A 22,364-nucleotide genomic window follows, 5' to 3' on the forward strand; every position below is an offset into this window, starting at 1 on the left:
AGATATGGCTCCCGCCAATTTTGAATGCACTGGAACACAACCTCACGCTTCCCACAGGTGAAGTAGGTTGTTTAAAAAACTTCATTTGCATCTGTTAAAAGATACTGACAAGAAAAAAAAAACACGCAGCTGCGCATAAATAGCAGATCACATATGTCTTGTTCCTTCTTTAAATGTCTATGGTTTCTCGACCTTAGTGTCTTTGGTTATAGTGGACGTGCGCTCTAGTTTTGGCCTTATATTTTATTCGTACCATTTCTTTGCTAGCATCTCACACTGTCTGTGAATGTGCCTATAGTGCCGAAAGGCAGCTCTTGGAGACACTGGACAGCCGGCCACTGTCACAGGAAAATATTACTACGTGGCACGCGCTAACGGCAGCTTGTGCGGTAGTTCGCTTCTTGCTTTCTACGGGCTTGCGATATAGGCTACAATAGTGACATGGGCCACTAATTTTGTGACCTGTTCCCGATTTGTACTCGCTTGTCTCTCTTCCCATACGTTTATATCCCATTTCCCGTTTTCCCCGTGATGAGTAGCAAGCCCAAATTTTCCTGCTCCGTCTGCCTGCCTTTCATTTCTGTTTCTTCCTCTATCTTCTTTCGTCCCTCTCTTTCATTTTTCACAAACATTTATGACTGACCTCCATGATACAGTTATTGTGGCGTAGACCTCTCTGACATCCTTTTGTTTTGATTAGAAACATAGTAATAAAACGTCCTTCAACTTTTGACACCCAGATGCTATTTGTTTGTGTTACTGGGTTTGGGTTTTATTGGTCAGGAAGCTCCTTGAGCTTCAGTCACCAAATAAGATGGCAACGACACGACATTAGAAAAAAACAATAAAATAACTTAGGAAAGTGTTTCTAGAGGCAGCAACAACGCGCTGTTAGCCGATGGCGCCCGAGTTGACAGAACCGCTAAGGTGGAGTGACATTGACTTACGTCCGGTGTCACGACTTTCGCTTCGCTGGACTTTCGATCTTGCCTCCGCCAATGCCGGTACCCTCGCTCTTCCTGTTCAGTGTGTTCCGCTCAGATTGCTTGTTCTGAATGGTTCCCCTGAAATCCAGTGGGTGAAAGACCTCGTCTTTTTACTACTGGGTTCGCTCGTTTCTCCTAGCCGCTTCCTTTGACGCATTTCCTGGTGGCTTTTCTGCTTGACATCTTTTATGTGACACGCAGATACCTGAGAGGTTTCTCAGTTTTATCTTTCTTCTTTAATTACCTCTGTGACAACGAGTTTGTGCACTCGCCGTCTGAACAACATTTTCTCTTGCCTCTGTCTAACTTTAGTAAGTAAATCCCGACGTGTCTTTTCTTTTATAGCGTGGCATTTTTGACGAGTTCGAAGCAGTTTTTTGTAACGAGTACCTGGTTGGTGTCTGGCCATTTTCGTGGGCTGATGTGCCGCCGAGGCCACTGAGTATGTGAACCTCTTCAATGAACCTCCTTGACACCAATTTGAGTCACTGGGTGTGGCGTCAACGAATAATAAAAACTTTGCAGTGTCATCTACGTAATACCAACTGAAATTGATTCTACTCATTTGTTTTTGCTTCTTAACCCCTTATTAAACTTCTTGGTTTTGTACTAAGTGCGAGCAAGCTATATGAGCTTACCGATGCTCGTTATTGCAACTATATATGCGAAGAAATGAACTGTAATCAGACTGATAGTTGTGTTAGTTGTTTGAAATGCGTACTTGAACGGCAGCGCAAACCACACACGTACAGAAAGAAGACGCAAAGAGGGAGGGTCGTTCTCGGTTTTCCTTATCTGGTAATGTGTGCGGTTCGTGGTGGCATTCAAATATGTATATTCGACGAACCAATGACATAAGCAGTAAAGGACACGTGGAAAAAAAAAGAAAAAAGAAAAGAAAGAAAACGCTCTGAACAATTATGCATTATTCGATATCAGGCTGAGCAGAGTACTTCAGCAGCACTTCTGAGTTCCTGGACGACAAAAGTATTTGTTCATCGCTTTTATTTTATAGCGAGCACCACTTAATATTCCACTGTAGGTCCAAATGTCCCGTACGCAACAAGAAATGGAGATAACCATGTCGAAAGAGTAAAAACCGAGAGAAGCACATGATTAGCCGTTTATCTGCTGTTCTCAAGTCCTCTCTGTTGGTTTACCTATATTGGTAACATTCCCTTTAGTTAGAGAGAAGGTATAGTGACTTCGTGTTGGTTTCCACGGCGAACTGCTTCCCATGTTTGAACTATTTTTACCAGTAAACTATTAGCTTCATTAATATTAATATTTGCTTTTATCTAACTACTCATTGATTATATCACACCATTGTATTCTCATCATACTTTATTGCTGAGCAATCTGTTTACGATAGCAATGCTTTGAATTGCAAATGTGTCTACATTTGTGGAAACCTTTTGTAGGTATGTAGGGAGCACATATATTTATGGCATGGGTGTATTTAAGAGTGGCAGAATTTTCTCAGAGTGGCATTGCTATCCTCCGACCACCTAGTTTTTATTTTTTTTTATTTTGCAAGTGCTCATTTACTAAGGAACTCACAAAAAACTCTTGGTAATCTGGATATCGATGCGTACATTGCCTTCTGTTCTAATTAAATTCTGGAGTATTACGTGCCAAGATGACGATCAAATACTGAGGCGCACTGCAATGGGGGTCTCTAGATTAATTTTGACCCCCTAGAGTTCTTTACCATGCACCTAAATCTAAGCAAACAAGCGTTTTGGAATTTCTCCCACATTTAATTATTCCCGCCGCGCCGGGAGTCAGACCCACGACCTGGAGCTTAGAAGTCGAATGGCCCAGCTAGTAAGCTACCATGGCGGGTATACTTCCTGGCTATTATAAGATAAATCAATTAGCTTGATTTTACATAAGAAAACATTTCGAAAACAAAAATAGCCCTCGGTGCTTTTCTGTTGTGCATACCGAATATATTTATTTTGCCGCGGGTTCTGCTTACGGCGCGGCGGTGCGGGCGCCGTATCTTGAAAGCGATCTGCGGCGTGGCCAAAGTGGCGCCAGCGCGGGCCTCATCTTCAAAGCGATCTGTGATGTTTGCAGAGTGCGCGTAGTGCCGGTAGCTTCGAATGCGCTGTGCTTTCGACATTTTGCTTGCGTTGAAGCGAGAGATGCGATAAGGTCAAATCGCATCGCGATTCAGAGCGTTTTCTCAGCGAGTTTCCGCCGTCATCGAGCGTGATGTGTTCATGTTTACCACTGCGCGCCTGACATCATGCTTGTTAATTTAGTTAATAAGCGAATGTTGACAAGTTTATACGACCGATAAAACTAGTAAACAAGTTTTCTTACTTCGTGTAGCTATCTGCTAATTTGCTATCGCAATCGATTCTTCGCCTTTCGGAAGAAACTGCAACTTTTCAGACTGTACTACATATTTGGGACTGGCCCACATTATTAGGCTGCACTATATCCGGGGTTGGCTGATTTTTCGTGGGATAGGTGGATAGCTAGATAGCTAGACAGGCGGAAAGAAAACTGTTCTCCCAATGCCAAGAATGCCATTCATATTGAAAGCGCGTCTGAGCCTGATCCCTTCCCATAAAAAATTCGAGAACGCTTAAGCTTCGCATTTAAGAGTGACATGACACAAGTGACACAAGAGAGATCCCTAATCGCTTCTCAGGCTTTCCGGCAACTGGAGCGCATGTAACCTTAATGTTTACTGCGAAACGCTGGCCGCAAGCGCTATGCACGAAGAAGGGCTTTGTGGTAAAAACGCGGCCTCTTGCGTGGGCCGGGATGCGACAGAGGCGAGCGCCAGCTGGAGGTATTGGAAGGAACTAGGCGCGCTGCTCCGTGGCCCCCGAGACACCCATCGTGCTGGCGCGCGCCGATGGCAGAACTTACGGCCGGCCTCTGAACGCCGCGGCCGGTCTGTGCGCGTGAAGGTATTTTTTTAGTTTTGGCGTAGCATAATTATGTTTTCTTGTATTGTCAAATTACAATCCCAGCGATATTATGCCTTTAGGTTCTAAGTCATAGTTTACTATTTTTCCACGTATTTTAGCTTGAGAAATTCAGTTAGTCCAGTAAATTCCTTGCGTCACATGGAGGACCTGGGTATGGGTGGTTCGAAAATCCTTTCGCCGACATGACGACCGGCAACGGACGCCGACTCGGGACGCCGGACACCAACGCTGGACTTTCTGCGACACGGACTCCTTAACGCTAACACATTAAAATATTTGCGCGTAGTTTAAGATAGCATGAGCTTTTGCTTCACTCCCATCAAATGCACCTTTGTGGAAAGAACCAAGATTGCGCCGCTAACGTCAATAGGATATGCTAACTCACTTCGTTGCTGTTCCACAAGCTTCGTTTACTAGTGTTTTATAAACGTCCTCTGAACTAAAACTTCAATTAAGAAGACACTCTGTGCCTACAAATCTAACATTGCTTGTATGTCTAGCAATAAGTGCACTCGGCGAAAATGCCTTCGTAAACCCGCTCTTTACTGAAGCAAGAACTGCAAGAGATCTCATTTCTTAATTTACGTAAGATATTGATTCACCCGCAAGGAGATAAAACACGCTATTCACACAGAGCCGGCATGTCAAATATATCCTTTCGGTAACTGTATTTTCATTCCGCGCATAATGTACAGCTAAAGGATCACGCAATAATTCGAAAAGAACAAAAGCGCGCATTTCTGCTCTTAGATTAGGGACACGTTAAGCGAAGCCCAAAGGCGATCTAATGTGGAGCAGAACCGTACCGCCGGGGCAAGCACCGTGCAATTGCAACCCATTGCAAGTCGTACATGTCTTCGATTATACGACACCGAACAATTTGTGCGTGTTGTTTTTTTTTCAGTACCTCGAAGCGTCAGCAGAGCACGGCCACTCGCGTGTACCGCTCCACAGCGATGTGGTCGGTGCTGCAATGTTTGCAGAACAGTGAGAAAGCAGGACGAAAGGATCGGGGGGGAGCGCCGAGGCAGCGGAGGCGTCCGTAATGTTGGCAGGTCCGTTCGCGGAGAAATTGGGAAAGGTGCTGCTTGTCCATCCTACGCGCGGTCGATTGGGCGGCACAGATGGCGGGGCTCCCACCAGAAGAGTGCCTCACACCGAGCGCCCGTAGCACCGAAACAGTGACATATCTGTCCGGCGTAAATTGTTTCCAACCCTCACGCTGGGGCAGAGGCACTATGTATACCCTAAATGTGTCGCCGCTGTTATGTATGCATAGATTAAGCGGATAAATAAGGGCCGCGGATAACGTTTGGCTACTGTTTAAACATTATTCAGCATAATTTCTTTATTCATCATAGGTGGCGCATACTGCAAATACTTAAACGGCCGGAAACGTTGGCGGCTAGCTGCTGTTGCGTTACGAAACAAAATTACCTCCTTCCCGTATGTCATTCTGTTCCTCTTTTTAATATCTTTCTCTGTGCACCTGTTAACACTAATCAATTTCTTTGACGTCCATTTTTTTTCTAAAACAGAATCTTTATGGGGTCGCTTGTCGTTAGAAATAAACAAGAGCTCAAGCAGCAATCACCACAAAAACATTGAAAAGAGAAGTAGTCACAGTGCCTGTATATTTTAAGTGTCCTTATGATTGGCACTTGATTCTGTTTTGGCTGTCACCTGTTTGCTATTCCAACTCACACGAATGAAAACCATGTAGCTTGCCTATATTTGCGTGAAGATATGGAAAAGAACAAGTACTGCTGCAGTCATACTTCTCAGTCTTACAAGAAATAGCACTATCGAATGTCTTCGAGATGCTTCAATACGAACAACGTAAATGTTTGGGGCCTGCGATAATTCACTTTCGTTTTGTATAAAACATTACCCGTCTGCTTATTTCTTTCTTACCAAATTATGAAGAATGAATATTTTTGTGTGTGATGAAAATTAATGTAATTTAACCTTGCAGTTCCCTCTTCATTTGTTCCTGAGCTAACCCACAGTAACTAGGGCTACAATCGTGTACTATCAACAATCTTATTGAATGAGCTACATGCTAAGAACTCAACATGCTTCGTACCACAGGGCAGCGTCAATGTTGTTTCGCGCTGTTTCAGGGATAAATGTTCTACCTGTGGTCGGAGCTTCCTCCAGCGTAGGTTGTTGCGATGAGGGAAGCGTTCCCATTCTTGAACACACTTGATCAAGATCATTATAATGGCACACCTGGGCCCTTAAACTTGCTTTGTACTCTGCACGAGCTTTGACACACACTGTACCTAATGAAAGCCCTTTGAAAAAAAAAAAAGATGATCAGCCATTCACGGAATTCTCGTTACGATACTCACCAGAGGATATCAGCCTTATTAAAAAAACCTGCTGTTCTGTACTAGCTAACACATTCGTTGCCTCAAATCTGAATCCAGTATTGTGCGTCAACGCATCGCTGGTCCCAGCATTACATCTCAAAACATCGTGGGGAGACAGATAAGTTCATTCAAATATATTTTTCTAGAGACTATTATTACACACCAACCCTCATTAGCTCCTCTCTTTCACGATGAGGTACAATGGCATGGTGATATATATGTACACACCGTTGTAGCCATCCCGGAAATTATGCAGATAAGCTCATTTTAATGAAGCCCACATGCGTTCCATCTAAACTAATAGCTATTTACTCCAGCCCAAGGCAGAAAGCCGATAATAGGACAGGCCCAACGGTATTTTATTTTATTGTAAGTGCGACTGATTCATTCCGACAAACGTTTTTCTACGCACAGCGCTTAGGCCAAAGTTTGTTGCAGAAACCATAAGTTCTCAAGGTGTTTGTTGCTATAAATACAAGACAGAAAGTTGCATGTTTGCGAGACACAAATTTTGTTTACCATTATAAATACACAAGTTTGTCAGCGTTTTGCTAATTTTCATATTCTGAAAAAATAAAATAGAGCGAGGAAAAGCACATCTCAAGCGACAGTGTTCATGTCCCTTCAAATATACTTCTGAAGTAACAAATTTGTCGGCCTTATACAGAGCGTCGTTTTATATTGAAGATGGTTGACGTGACTACTGCAGGAGCATAAGGGAAAAATGTTATATTAAAAAAATGTTGGCTTGATGCAAGCAGCGGCAAGGGTGCCTTCTAAGAACAGGCGGGGCTGTCTACAACTTTGGCCAAACACAGTGCGACTTTAAGGCTTTGGGACTGCCGAACGTACGGCTAAAGCTTCTTCACCTTTAAGACTAGTTAGGAAGCTGTTCAGGCACATCGTTTCATATGTTTCCCGCCTACAGTCATGGTCACCCATGTGCTTTAGCAGAAAACGTGCACATAAGCGCGCACACAAATACAGATACGCATATACATATACAGGGTCATGTTTTCCTGCATACAAGTTAGTTCTTGGCTTCAGCAAGGTTGCTGACATACATTGCCCTCTCTGCAACAAAGTTACTTTCCCATTCCAATGTGCTGCGTCTCCGCCCTCGCGATTTCCGAAGCGAACTTACGCCTCCTTCTCGAAATGCATCGGCGTGCTCTATTATAAGCATCTCTTCACTTTGGCGATTGCTTCCGGCTCCAAGTGTCACGTTGAGCTGTCGAAGGCAAAATTTTTTCATTTAAACAAGTCGTCACATTTTCCAACGATACCATGAGCATTGATTACGCGCAAAACATAGTTACGTGAGGGCGGTCAAACTAGTCCGTGCTTTTTTTACTTCTATTCGTTCACTTTAATAAAAGTGCTAACGATAACATGAACTATGGACAACGCTTTTTTTTTTGCTGAAGCGTTCAGATACTGGTATGTTCCTTTTTTCAAAAATGTTTGTTAGAAATAACCTCTCTTTCCACAAAAAAGAAAAACCCAGTGCGGAACAGTGGGAGGGCCTGCTCCCCAGCGGCATGCTCACAGTCCAAAAAGGATTGGTGCAACACGCTCTCAAAGTGGCCAGGCTCTGCGGCGCTCTGGAATAGGGGCGCCGACCACTCAAGACGACGCAGACTTCAGTAAAACATGAAGACCTCTGTTAGCCGCTGAAAGCTGTAAATAGAGCAGTAAAGTTTTTCCTTCCTTCCTTCCTTCACCGGCGTGTCTGCAAATCAAAGTGTAGGGATTGGCAGGTTGTTTTTCTTGCCACTAAAGCGTACGCTTTGCAGCTGTGTGCTCACACTTTCTAAACACGCTCTAGGGCATGTCCGACGAATCTATGTTAAGAAGCTGCCGAAATGACGGCTTTCTGTCAAGATATTTCCTCTTCTTGACTATCTAGCGCCTGTTTGGTTGACGTTGCGGTTGTTGCTAACGTACGCTGAAATAAAATTGGTTTCTGTTTACGCGAACGGGAACGCTCCGTCAAAGTCTGCTTCTAGTTTCTTTCCTAATGCGACTTTCCTTAACCTATACTTGAAAAGCCGAAGTGCTTGAACTTGTAATAACATTGGTCTCGTGCTGTTTTCCAAGTTGTTACTTACTTTGGAAGTTTTTTACGCTAACGCAAAACAACTCGTAGTCATAGAATAAATAATTTGAGTTTCTATAACTTTACAATTGCGTCAAGCTATTGAGCATGACACTATGAGGTAAGGATGGCAAACATATGAGTTTTTTCTGTATATTTTAATACTGCAGTGACTAGGCGTTTATAAAAGAACAGAATCTATTAGGCGTAAGTCAACAATAAAAAGAGACAAAGACCAACATGAAATTCTCACGTAAGCAGCATCACGGCGCCGGATGGTGACGGTTAGTTCAAAGGAAACACCTTAAAGATGACTTCAGGAATGTCAATGACCACGGCGGGACACAGCTCCCGACAGGCAGAGAAGGAAGTGGATTTCTCAGATTATTAACCCTAAATGTACAACGCGAAGCCTAAACGCAGACGAGACAAGTGACAAAGACGAGAGCAATCTGCGCTAATAAAGTCACTTGTCTCGTCTACGTTTAAACGTCGTGCTGTGCACTTACCATTATGTATCACCACCTTGCCCAATCAGCCAACCTTCTAAGTTAGATCTTAGATTAAGGATGCAAGAGCTGCGGAGTCAATGAGGAGAGATGGCGATGTCGATCATCAGCAGCATAACTGGGCTCATGGAGACTAGAAACTGGACTCGAGAAACAAAATGGCAAATGCTGTAGGGACAGGCCTTCTTTGACAAGAGTTTACTACGGAGAAAGTCACAAACTGTTTGTGAACTACCATGTACGTTCCTACTTTGACCAGAGTTCGCGACACAAGGAACACGCTTTATGCCTTCGCCTTTGTGTACATCAATGTACGCACCACTCTAACAACGGTTGTTCCAGGCCTCTATGAGTATCTCCAAGTGAAAAAGAGAGTTATTATTTAATACGATGCAGTTTCTGTCCTCACAAAACTGCCGTACTCGCAAGGTGTCGATTCGCGAAAAATCACAAAGATGCATGACTGTTGCATAAAGGTTAGGTTAAATACAACTTCGTATTTAACCACTCTAGGCGTTGTGAAAAAGGCATGCGTTCTGCGTTAACGCCGTTTTTTTTGTTATTGTCACTAAATTCCGACGCCTCAATTTAGTTTCTCAAGTCCCGACTTCGCCACTATTAAAAAAGGCGTATGCCCCAAATGCCCCGAATCCATAACACTATATGGTCGTATAAGGTCATGTATGAAGCCTGGCACGTTTAGGTACATGCCCTAATAGGACCATATAGAATTACGGCACAGGGCACACATATTGAATAGGGCGCGATCGACATTATCCTTTCATTTTCACGGACTTAGTATGTCGTAAGTGGGCAACTCTGCTTTCGTCCTTTCTGAATCTTTAAACCGTGTGATGGGCCTATATCGCTTTTTCCCCCACACACCCCATCTCAGGAATTTTGCTTCAGTGGCGCGTTTTCTTCACATAATTGATTGATGATGCTCGGAGGTTTAACAAATTGCATCCTCCTTCCGGCTGCAGAGCCTCCGAGCAGTCCCCGATGTGTTCGTTTCATATTCTCCGTGTATACGCAACCTAAATGCAGCAAGTATAATACGCTTGAGAAGACGAGGTCACCTTCCTTCTTATCCCTGTCTTTTCAAATGCTTTATTATTGCTACAATGCCACGATAACAAGAACGAACGGCAACCTTTACGTAATCCAACTCGTCATTGCGTCCCGCTCTCCATGCGAAGCTCGCTCCATCATTACTCGAACGCCTCCGAACAGCTTTTGTGGGTTACACAAGTGCGTTGCAAAATTTCTTCAACACTTTTATTTATTGCTTTTTTGTGATCTTCCTTCAACGAGCCGAAAAACCGAGCGTGAGCATGTTGGTCGTTTGCTTTGTACTGGTAGTCGGCGTTCTTCCGTCCTGGACTGTCTACTTCGACTTACACGCATATGGGATTGCCCTCTTCTTTGTACTGAAAGAATTGCTATATTTTAGCGCGCATATGCGTATTATGTAGCGAGCACGGCCTTCACTGCACTTGCGCAATTATGGCACAAGCTATACGTTCTGTCGAGCGGCGCGCGAAAATCATGAGCGGTGGTGACAGTCCCTGCGCAAACGCGGTGGCAACCAGAGTGAATACAAGACGCTGTAGTGAGCGCGGAGGTTCTCTGCGTACGGTAGGTGTGCCCCCCGTAAGTGTTTAGTTCGAGGGGACGCTCAGGAATCGCCCCATTGAACGGGGTTTTTAAATATTTACGCCTCGCTGCGCGAAACGAACCCTGACTTCTGACAAGAAAAGCCTTTCTCCGTTATCGATCGGGACGTCTTCTCTAATGAAGGCCGTGAACCGCATGGCTGCACGTGGGGGACCGGATCCGCGTGGTCCCTACTGCGGCTACCTTCTTTCGCAACCATTGTCCGCTCTTAGTGGGCCCCCCATTCCTTTACCCTGCTCTTCTTTTTATGTCATTCTTTGCATTATGCTCTAAATTTATCTTTTTCTTTCTACGAGGTACTCTTGTGCTGCTTCTAGGCCATAGCTTTCACACCTCTGGAAAGTCGCAAATTACATATTGTGCAGCTGTGTGCACTCTCGTGTCTCCCGGCGCCGCTCTGTACCGGAAACGCTCCATTCATGGCTTACACCATTGCGAAACCGGTTAAAACTGCTGGTTACAGTTTCACACGCTCTTAAATAACAGTTCTACTAGAAATACAATTTCAAAACCACACAAGTCGACCACGTGGCCCTACTTGTCCATCCGTGTTTTCTCTTCCGTTCACGTTCTTTCGGCAAGTATCACAGTGAGATGGAGACGCGGCAGACTACACGCGATTCTCACACTGTTTCGTGCACGGAGGGTCGAGACGTGCGGCGCCGACTGTCGGGGTGCCAGTTCATCGTGTTTTCCAATACAACAGTTCTCAGGGCTCCAATTCCACGCACTAACTCAATTCAATTTGCACGTGTGCGCTTGCTCATGCGCAGTGAGCAACTTTATCACATGTTGCTCCCTGGCCAATGGGGAGGGGCACCCAGGCCAATGGGGAGGGGGGAGGGCATTTTCCCCGTGTACTGCGAGCGAAGTTGATAAAGAAAGTTGCGGTCGCTTGGCCTCCTATTCATAATGAAGTTTTGGCAAACCGGCTAACTAGAGCTCGCCTACACGCACCGGGCGTGTGTCATCCCGGTGCGAGGCGTTGACTATCAGAGCAGGAGCGGGCCCTTACGCTGGAGTGCCTCGAGGAAAACTTTTGATGTGGTTAGCCACATCAGTAATTACCGAGGCTTGAGCAGGGCTCGCGAGCCATGTTTCCGCCTACGGTAAAATAGCAGGTACTGCCCTCGGACGACAACTATAGTTTCCTTTGGGCTAAATTGGACGCGCTGCCTCGAGCTCAGGCATCTTTAGGCTTGACTCCATCCCACCTGCGCGGCGGAGCGCGCAGCGATTCCTCTCCACTGATATTCTGCCGGGGCTTAATGCAAATAGGGAGGATATAGGGAGATTGCTTAAGGATCAGTGCTTCTATAGGAGAAGCTCAGAATGGCAGAGCCTTAACGTGACTCACTGACTCTTTCGGCGCATGAAAGCTTCGTAGCTCGTTCCACCGTCTCCTTCAGCTTAGAACTTTCCCAGCACTTTAATAAATTCGCCCTACTCATCCTCCTCTTTTTTTCTTTTGTACTGAATTAGTGTATTCGAGCCCACAACTTGTACATGCGCTGTCATGATTATCTCAAAGAGCCTTTATTTCAATCGCTCATACTGTGCACGTTCTCGATGAAGAGCTCTGATTCGATGGCTCAGGGTTGATAAGTCACCGGCTTCTCAGCGTGGTAGTCGTATAGCAACAATAGGGGCCAGCCTGGCGGTCTTGGCAGGCAGTTTTTCACCTTAGCATTTACAGCAAGAAACGTGCCGCGATATTGTCATTTATTAGTCCCCATGATGAACATCGTTCAAGCGCACAAATAAACGCGGACGAGCTGAGAAGGACATCAAGAATGTTCTTGTTGTCCGGCGTTCTCGTTGTCTTTCTCTGCTCGCACGTGTTTATCTGTGCGCTCGAACGATGTTGCATAATGCTATTCGTAACTAACTAGCCCAGCTGTCCACGCTTAACAGTAATATGGTAGTATTCAGTTCTGCAAGGCATAGATCCATTGCTCGACCTATAATATTGTTGTATCATATAATATCCCAAGTCACGTTTATCGAATGTCACATTTGTCCCGCTGGCTGTTACCATTTAGACATAAATAAATAAATAAATATATATATATATATATATATATATATATATATATATATATATATATATATATATATATATATATATATATATATATATATATATATATATATATATATATATATATATATATATATATAAATATATATATATATATAACGAGAAGAAAGGGGGTTAACCGAGGGGCACGATTTTTATTAGTCATATCATAAGAAGCCAACAAACACTGACACCAAGGACAACATAGGGGAAATTACTTGTGCTTAATAAATGAAATAAAGAAACGATAAATTAATGGAAATTAAAGTGGACGAAAAAACAACTTGCCGCAGGTGGGAACCGAACCCACAGCCTTCGCATTTCGCCTGCGATGCTCTACCAATTGAGCTACCGCGGCGCCGTTTTCCCATCCACTTTCTTGGGTATTTATGTGTCCTAGTAGAACCCTGGGAGTGTTAGCCAGTGCCACCACTCACAGACCTTGGCGGCGGACGTGGAACGTCTTTTTTGCCGCAGGCGTCACGAGAACGTGATCTTTTTAGGGTGAAGGCAACTGGTCAATAAACCCACATATGGTACCTGAAGGCATCAATGTTGCCGGATTCGAGACCCTCGTTAAGTAATAACGAGAAGAAAGGGAGTTAACCGAGCGGCCCGATTTTTATTAGTCATATCATAAGAAGCCAACAAACACTAACACCAAGGACAACATAGGGGAAATTACTTGTGCATAATAAATGAAATAAAGAAACTATATATTAATGGAAATTAAAGTGCATGAAAAAACAACTAGCCGCAGGTGGGAACCGAACCGAAGGCTGTGGGCTGTGGTCTCTCTCCCTAATATTCTCTTCCCCGCGTGGCTTTCGCGTCTCTTGGAGTTGGGCTTCCCCGCACAGCATGTACGGCACACGTAGTCGTTAGTTGCTCAGTAGTGCGAGAAATGGTGCGAGTGTTCATTTGCCAACACCACCTGATGGTGGGGACACTCAGGTGCACAAGGACGGAAGTTCTTACGGGTAGGCACCATGGGCGGATGGCTGCGCGCTCACCGACACGCTTCCCTGGACCGGCCCACGAAAGAGTTTTAGCAGGACAAAAGGATGGACGAACAGAATCCTCCAAACGCGCCTCAGTTCGCATCACTGCGCCTGCGAACGACTTGGGCGTTGGTGTCATCGCTCGTGCGAACCCGATATTTTGGAGCTGTGAGTCAAATTTCCTCGAATCTTCAGCGCTTTTCGGCATGTTGTAATTCAGCAAACTTGCACTTTGGTACACAAGGTGCAATAAATGCCATTTGGTTTGTTTCCACTAATGTAGTGTCATGGCTTTGTCTTAAGAGAACCCGTGAGACTAAGAAAGCTCCTCTGTTTCCTAGTGAGAACATTCTTTCCGGTTGTGGTGTACGCATTATTTAAAAAAAGAGACAACTTGAAGGCTATTTGTTGCCACCGCAGTGCCTCAATGACGAGGATATCCTGGTGCTGAGCACGCAGGTTTGAATACCCTGTGCAGTGGGCTGCGTATCGACGGGGACGTGATTAACAAATTGGCAGTGGCTTAGCTCGGCTATGCCAGCATATACGCAGCGAAAGCTAAGGCATAGCATGGTTAGCCTTGGTTAATCTTGATTGCAAGTACAGGTTAGTCTGGATACCTAGCTATGTTGCGGCGTTTAGCCAGTCGTTCGGCGCGCTGTTCGTCTGTTTCGTGGGCGATTCGTTTCCTCTTCATCTCGTTCCGATGTCGATTCCAGGCCTCCTCCTGCTTGCCGTTCATACTGCCCTCTCAAGTGTAGTTGCGGCGCACGCAATCTCTCCTTTTCAATCATCCGACATGCTATCAGGCATGCGACGCAGCTGGCGAAGCGATCGTAGGCGAACGCAATGACGAGGAACGCGGTGAGACGTCATGTGCCTCCTCAGAGCAAGGCCACGGCGAAATCGCAAGTTCGCGGTCAGTAAAGCTTTCGATTTAAAATCGCTGCTGTATACTTATATTAAAGTGCACGTTAAATCCTGCCGGCGGTAAAAATTAATCTGGAGCCGCCCACTATGGCGTCCCCCATTTCTTCTGTGTCACTTTGGAACTTTAGGCCTCATGAATCAACGAATTACTGAGCCAATAAATTAGACAGTGGTTACTACTTTGCCACTGTTATTGCGCAAATGCCATAGGCTAATTGCAGACAAATGGCTTCAGAATTACGGCGCCCTACAGAAGCTTTGTTGCACGACCTAAACACTCTTAACAGTTACCGATGCTTCTGCTGCTTTAATAGCGCTTGTTGTAATTGCACACTATGCTTGCACGTGTTTCAGTGGATGCGCTTGTAGAACAGGGGTCCCTTCCTTTCTTAGCACTTACCACGTCCTTACACTTGATAGGCAGTATTTTTGGATCATAAGTGGGCACAATTGAAAAAAAACAACAACATCTGATTCATATAGTTGATAATACCGGAAACGATGGTAACTTTTGTCGCCGATTATTTTAGATTTGACTGTCAAATAAAACAACATGCAGTAGATAAGAAATACAGAAATGCATGCACGCACACTCACGCGAACGCACACACACACACAAAGAGAGAAAGAAACCACAGAGCTCAGGGAGCTAATTTAAAGCGAAGTGCGAGTCAGACTATTTAATTAGGCGCGCGTACAGGGGTGGTAGGCGACACATCAGTATCTGCGCTATTTTTTCTTCTTGCCTAGACCTGCTCTTCTACAAAACTAGGGCCGCTTTTCTTTTAACTTTTGTGCCTGTCTTTCACTGAGCTACTACTAAAGCGGCAATTCACTGGAGCCGCCGTGGAGAGCCCGTACTCGGGTCTCGTTAAATTGGCACGGCAGCAATTAATTTCTTCAGCGAGCAGGGAGTAACGTCTGAGAGTTTGATGTTCGGCTGAGCCGGTTTCGATGCGTAATAGCGCAGACGCAAGGGTGCGTTGCCAGCCGCTCACTGTAAAACAGCAACGTGCGCAGGGATGAAATGTAAAGCACAAATAGAAAATAAGCACGCATGTTTAAGTATTTGTATTGATAATCTGCTTATTATGCATAAAAGGGAGTCGGAGGAGCGACATGGCTAGAGGATTCATCATTTCTGCTGGCGCGAAGCGATAGAAGGAGAGTGTGCGGGAGGAAACCACCAATCCGTATAAGTAGGGACCATTTGCTGAATAGAAACCGAGAACCCGCTCAAAGGCGAGATCAGAGGAAATGAGCAGCTTCATTGACGCCGTGTTCACCCACTGATCACGGGCAGTATGCTTCTCACTAGTCAAACTTACGTCGTGTTTAAAAGTACGGAATTGGCTCCACCAGCCAGGCGCAAGCGGCGCCTGAGAACATTTTCAAAACGATAAGAACACGTGTCACACATTAACGTGACAAAGACACGACTGGACAATGCGTAAAAGCGAAGGAGGAGACCAAAAGTAAAGAGGGGCAGACTTATAAGCAGTACGCAGTGTCAATTTTTTTCACTTGCAGCCTACTAACGTTTTACTGATTTGCCAGCATTAGGAGCTTGTTGCACTTTTATTCGGCTATTATCAGCTACTCGAAATGTGCAGCCACAATTTCGACACCTCTTGGAGCATTGTTTACAAAAGAAACTGTTCCAGTGAAACCACGTCCATCATTACAATTTGCGCTTGCTGAACTTGAGCCCGGCTGTTACGCTCTACCGGTAGAACGCAAAGCTATGCTTTGCACTTGGCTTACGAACAATGATTAATATTGTTATAGTGAGGACTCAAGAACATAAACTGAAAATATTAAACTGCGCAGTCAAAATACTCCGAGGAGCAGCTACAAACACTATGCTGAGACGTTACTCTGCTCAATGAACTGCAGCACGTTGTAATTTTGTTTACTGTAATTTTAACTGCTGCAGCCGTGCAGCCGTAACTGCTGCAGCCGTGCAATAATACTTTAGGTTTCGAGTTAAAGATTACCTACGACGGATAACGTATTCATTCATTACTCCGATTGCAATTCTTTCTCGCGAGCAAAGGATCCATCATATCTAGTACGACGTAAAAAGTGAACGATACGTTAGTTTTGATATAAATGTAGTTTGCAGAGACAGTGTAAGAGCCTGTCAGAGAAAAAGAAACAGTGAACCGTACCTGCTTTCAAAATCCTTAGGAACATAAACTGTAATAGGCAAGTTAGTCTCTAATACTCCTTTGGAATCTAGAGGACTCCTGAGAGACCTGCAGCACTGATGCACGTTAGCAATCTATGCTGTTATTAAAGGCGCTCGAAGAGTTCCAGAGAAACTTGACTGCCAACCAAGCGTGCACTGCGGATCACGTTGAACAGCATACAGATATGTAATTTATAAGCTCAAGCTTCATCACGTAGGGGGATTAAGAGCTGTCAAAAGAACGTTCTCAAGAGACATTTTCGATGGTAGTGCCACATTTCAGAAAAGGGACTGCTTTCTTTACTCCAGAATAACTCAAAATTTAAAAAATGCTAACTTAAACTAGCAAGTAGTTACTGCAGCGCAAGCTACCCAGCTATATTTCTCAGTTTAGTTCTTGTTTTTAAGACATAAATGTATCCCTAGTGGACGTAAAGGAAACGGTTCCTTAGTAGGCTAAGCAGGATCGCGATCTTCTTTAACCAGTCTTTCGATACAAATATATTAACGAGAATATAAGCCCTCATAACCTACTGGCTTACCCTTGTTAGCGTCACGTCTGAGTATAGGGCGGAAGAACAAAAAAAAAAACATTTATAGGGCTAGCGGACACAAATGACAAGAGAGGGAAGCCCTGGTGAAATGTGGAATGATACAGGTTCGCGACGTGAGTTTAACCAACGCCTCCTGTGCACTTGGCTAACCAACAGGCCTGTGCGCTATGCTTTATGACGTCATGCTACGTGACCGAAATTTCAACTGTCAGCGCCCTGCGTGACGAAAGCGTTTACGTCAAAATCACCGCTCCCTACTCGGGAACATACCCTTTACATTTTATGGCAATCGGGCAACGTAGCATGACGTTATAGATCACGGTGCACATGCTTTGTGCTGTCTAGGAGGCGTTTGGTTTGACACCGAAAGAGAGTGGCAAGGGAGATGGAAGACTTGCATTTGTGCCCTCTGCCTGTCCTCTTTATTGGACATATGCAGATTGTCGAATGTCGTCATGAGGCTCGTGTGGAAGGGTTCCGCCTCCTAAGCACACGCAACTGTTTTCGCTGGATTAAATGAGAACAATGGACCATCGTTCAGTGAAGATTCCTACAGCAAACGGGGAAGTATGGCACAGGAGTGGATGACAATTCCTGAGCTTGAAGGTTGCGAGGGGACGAAATCATACCATTAGTGGGAAGCTGTTAGTGTTAATGGCATGCTACTCTACAGCTGGCTTAAAACGGAACATGTTGAAATCTTCTGAAACCTCTTGTACATATTATTGCATACTGTAGTCAATGTGTTTTTTAACTTGATTATCGAAGCAATAATGTAAAACATTCATCACCGATATGAAGTCAGAGGTACACGGAACTTGACGGAAGTGATTTAGTCATATTCTTGGCGTCAGCTTCTGTGAAAATTTCCAACAATCTAATGCAGACTATTGTGCCATCAGAGCCGACGAAAACGCCCGATAAGCATGTTTCGAATACCACAATATTACATGACAATGCAGAATTTATCATTTTGCGATGTTATATTTTCATCTTTGTGTTGAGGCAAATAAAAGTCGTTCTTGCGATCACAAACAACGAGACGGTTACCTTATCGACCTAACAGCAGGACGCCGGCCCTTTCAGCATACAATTATTCTGTTTTAAAAAACGTGGATTTTAACGGCCACACCTTGCTAGCCGGTAGCAATTACAAAGCGATGTGAACAGTGACTGAGCTATCTTCTGGTCACTAGAGGTTATAGGAAACAAAGAAATGATTACCGCTATACGAGACTTACAATGGCATCTGCAAAAACAGATAAGCTTGATCGAGAGTGAGTTAGCACTCTTACAATATCCTTATCGAAAAAAACTGTCATTTCTCGCTGGTGCATAGTTTGTGCATGCTTCATTTTGTACCTTCTACACAAACCCTGTTACCCGGCTTCTAATAATAAATCATTGTTGATACCAGCACTTGTAGATGTCTCTTCTGCTGTACGTTGTTTTTGAAATTTCGGCGCAATGCATTAGAAAAGAACAGGATTCACCTTTCTGTTCGTGAGACAATGTCTACCTTAAATATAATCTGGGCCGGTATTTTGTAGCGATGCCTTTTTCGATTCTATGCTTTTTCAGGCTTTTCGCGCTTGGCCACTGGTCAGAGCGATGGTCTGCCCACATTATCAACGCGATCAGGCGGCCGTGTGCGGTGGATGATAAGAATAGCATAGAATAAGGCATAAGGCATCGCTACAAAATAGCGGCCCTGTGCGTGTTTATGAATGCCTACATGAGGTCAAAATTTTGATAGATGGATAATGCTGGTGCCCATAGCTCATAATCTTACTCTTTTGTGGCATCTATTTTCCGCTTTTTTAATCGTATGTTTTTCATGCCTTCGCTACTCTTAACTTCCAGCAATGCTCTAGCCATGTTTTAATATTTTACACCAAATGCAGTGAATTCTCGTTCAGTGTTTAAAACCCAAGGATTCAGGTAGCTAACTACGCTGTCATGCATGTCTAGATGGATGCTGTGTCATGTGCGCAAAGCATAGTGAATGCTTTCTGCACTAATTTTTCACTCAGCGTATCAATAGACATCGCCACTCCTGTAATCCGCGTTCTAAAATGCCTTGGCCTAGTATCGCACAATATGCCACTGCTACTCAAATGATATTAGTTGGCCTGTCCAATATACCTTTTTTCTTGCCGCTTGATAAATATGGCGATATACCTGTTTTAAAACATTTTGACGCAAGAGTTATCACGACGGCTACTCCGCGTCAAAGATGCGGCGAACTGACCACGCCCACAGCACGGATAACACTTAAGAGCAAGCCCCACAAGCAATGATGAAGAAGAATTATATATTTCAGTATATTTATTGTTTTCATATCAATTGTTTTTGTTTTGTTTTATACGACCAGAACATATTAGCCTCCTCACGAATGCTCATGATTGCGATGGGATGCTTGTCCTATTGTATCTCGAAAGTTGGAAAACCTCGATAATCCATGAAAGCAGCGTGATTTGTGGTCCCGTTTTTGCACTTTGCCGTTGTATGTTCTTGCTTTAGTTATGAAAATTTCAAAATTCCCCACCCTCTGTGAAGCAGCATCTCAACCTTTTCCTTAATCTAAAGAAGGGGAGTTATGGACCATACAATATGATAGGGGAAAGCAACAATGTAAGCCACTAAGAAATGAAACCGTCTACGGTAACTTGGATATAATTTCATCCTGCAGTGCTCAGAAAATAGGTTTTCTCCCTGTGTGGTATTAATCTGTATGTCCATCAACCTCTAGGCGGACACGATAATATACACACTTCAATTGCTCTTGCGCCTGCTTCCAACGCCGTTCCGAAATGAAGTCCTCAAGCAAAACTTGGATCCAATATACTTCCTGGCGCTTTTGGCGTGTGCCGGTGAAAGGGCAGTTGAAATGTAATTAAAATCGAAGGCCCAGAGGCCTCTTTTTGTTTGCTGTAGCGCCCACCGAGTGCCGACCAGAGAAAGTGCTGAACGTAGACACAAAAATCTTCAACCACGTCTCTTTTGGAAATGAAAGAAGACGAGGGGGTCCCTCTGTTTGCACGACAATCCTGCTCAAGTAAGTAGTTACACGCAGTACTACAGACTCTTTACAACTGCCGTAAGACTTCTTCCTGTGCTCATTGTAGAACACCCTGGACCCATGAAGATTTGACATACCTACCATTTGTTGAATTAACCTAACCCGACTAAGCTAACTGTAATAGTTTCTTCACACAGTGAAAAGCACGGAATAGTGACAAAGTGACTTACGTACTGGACAAAGTAATGAAGCTCGTTTAAGAGATGCTTTGTCTTTAAATTGAACGCCATGAGACCTGAGCTTCAGTGACAGTGCACGGAATCTGCAACAGGACAGACACGCCGGATAGGCATGCAGCCTCCTGTCGCGCAACGGCTGCGACTGGATTCGATTGGATCGGTGCTGCGCCTTAATGAAATTCAATTATATGGTCGGTATTTTGAAAGCACCAGCGAGATTTCATCTGTCGCCTGCTAACAATGACAGAAACAGAGCCAAATTAAGCAGTCTGCAACGAAAACTATTTGCGCTAGAGAACACCGGGAAACTCTATTGAATGCCCTCGAAACAAAGAAACGACTGTACCACAACTATTTAGCGAGGGAACGCGCGACACCCTAATAAAGCAGCTGAAGAAGCTGACGTGTCACGTTTCGCTATAGGTGCCAAGTGCGGGGATATGCTGTCTGTGATATACGCTGTCTGGCACTGCTGTCTGTGAGTAAATTGAAGACGAAAAGAACCAAGGCAAACAAGCAGCATGCGCAACTTCACGCGAATGGCGCATGAAGCTCACGCTGTTCGGCGGGGCAGTACGGACAGGTCGCGTGCTATAGAGATGGTTTCAGCGGAAATAGCCAGCATAGCAGATATGGCGCGAGACGGATAAGATGGTGTCCAGGGTGCGGGAGTGGCAGCCTGCCACGCTTTTTGGCACAAGGCTGCTTCAGGCTCCCACCTGGGCACGACACCGTGTCCAAGTTGTTCCTGTAGCCTACGTTTGGCGAACGTCGCAAGGGCGAACGTCGCAAGGGTGAACGTTGCAACGTCGCATCGGTGTTACACCGGCGTTGGCTGTGAGTGCCATTGTCACATGACCTGGAAAACTCTCCGCTCTTTTAAGTGCACTCTCTCTTAGTTAAGCTTTGTTGACTGAACAGATGTTTTGTCCACATGTTGTGCACTTGTTTCGTCATTTTTACGCGTTTCTTTTGTTGTTGTTTTGGCTTGCATTCAGCAACAGCCTCGTCTCTCCAGATGACAAATACGTCATTGTTCTTTTAAACTTTAGCACACGCCATACAGCTCCTTGACAACAGGCCATCTATATCAGCATTTCGGAAAATTTAAAACAAAACGAATAGAATACATGCTCTCGCAAGACATATTACGTTGGTTTCTTGCTTCAAGCATGTGAACTGAACGTGCACTGGACAGGTCACACATGCATGTCCCCTGAAAACGGAGAGCAAACGTGATCGGCTGGTTGAGGGTAACGAGTTCTTTCCTATCCTTTTGTTGGACGTAGTGCTCATGTGTGTTTTCTCATTTAACAAGATTTTTTTTGATGGGCTTCGGCAGTGTAAAACATTGCGCGAAGCAAATATATATATATATATATATATATATATATATATATATATATATATATATATATATATATATATATATATATCTATATATATATATATATATATATATATATATTCTATCGTTGCATATAAGAAACATGTGCAGAGAGAGAGAGAGAGAGAGACAACATGAGTCTATACCTCACTTTCACATGCACTAAGTTAGGTGTAGGATGTCTATAGTCTGTCACTCAAGTCTGTTGCCTTCAGCTAGTGAAGAAGCGCACGAACTACTCTCTGGGCTAATGAACTGTGAGGCCAGGCTCTCAACATCTTTGCTTCTGTAAATGACCTGTCATCCAGTCTATCCAAGGAACACTGGAGAGTCTGACGTTGGTTATCAAAGCGAGAACAGTGGC

General features: G+C 44.4%; 1 protein-coding gene across 2 annotated transcripts in view; it reads right to left on the reverse strand.

Moving 5' to 3' along the window:
* The window catches only part of LOC135899597 (uncharacterized), a 373,133-nt gene that overhangs the window by 255,302 nt on the left and 95,467 nt on the right, over positions 1–22,364 (reverse strand). The window contains exon 3 of one of the 2 annotated variants that reach the window (XM_070537557.1): positions 7,457–7,543. The exons of the other annotated variant lie outside the window; for it this stretch is intronic. Within the exon in view, the coding sequence (XP_070393658.1) occupies positions 7,457–7,543 (87 nt within the window). The remainder of the gene's footprint in view (positions 1–7,456; positions 7,544–22,364) is intronic. 2 annotated transcript variants of the gene reach the window in all.

The sequence above is a fragment of the Dermacentor albipictus genome, chromosome 4 (genome assembly GCF_038994185.2).
Source record: "Dermacentor albipictus isolate Rhodes 1998 colony chromosome 4, USDA_Dalb.pri_finalv2, whole genome shotgun sequence".
Lineage (NCBI taxonomy): Eukaryota > Metazoa > Arthropoda > Arachnida > Ixodida > Ixodidae > Dermacentor > Dermacentor albipictus.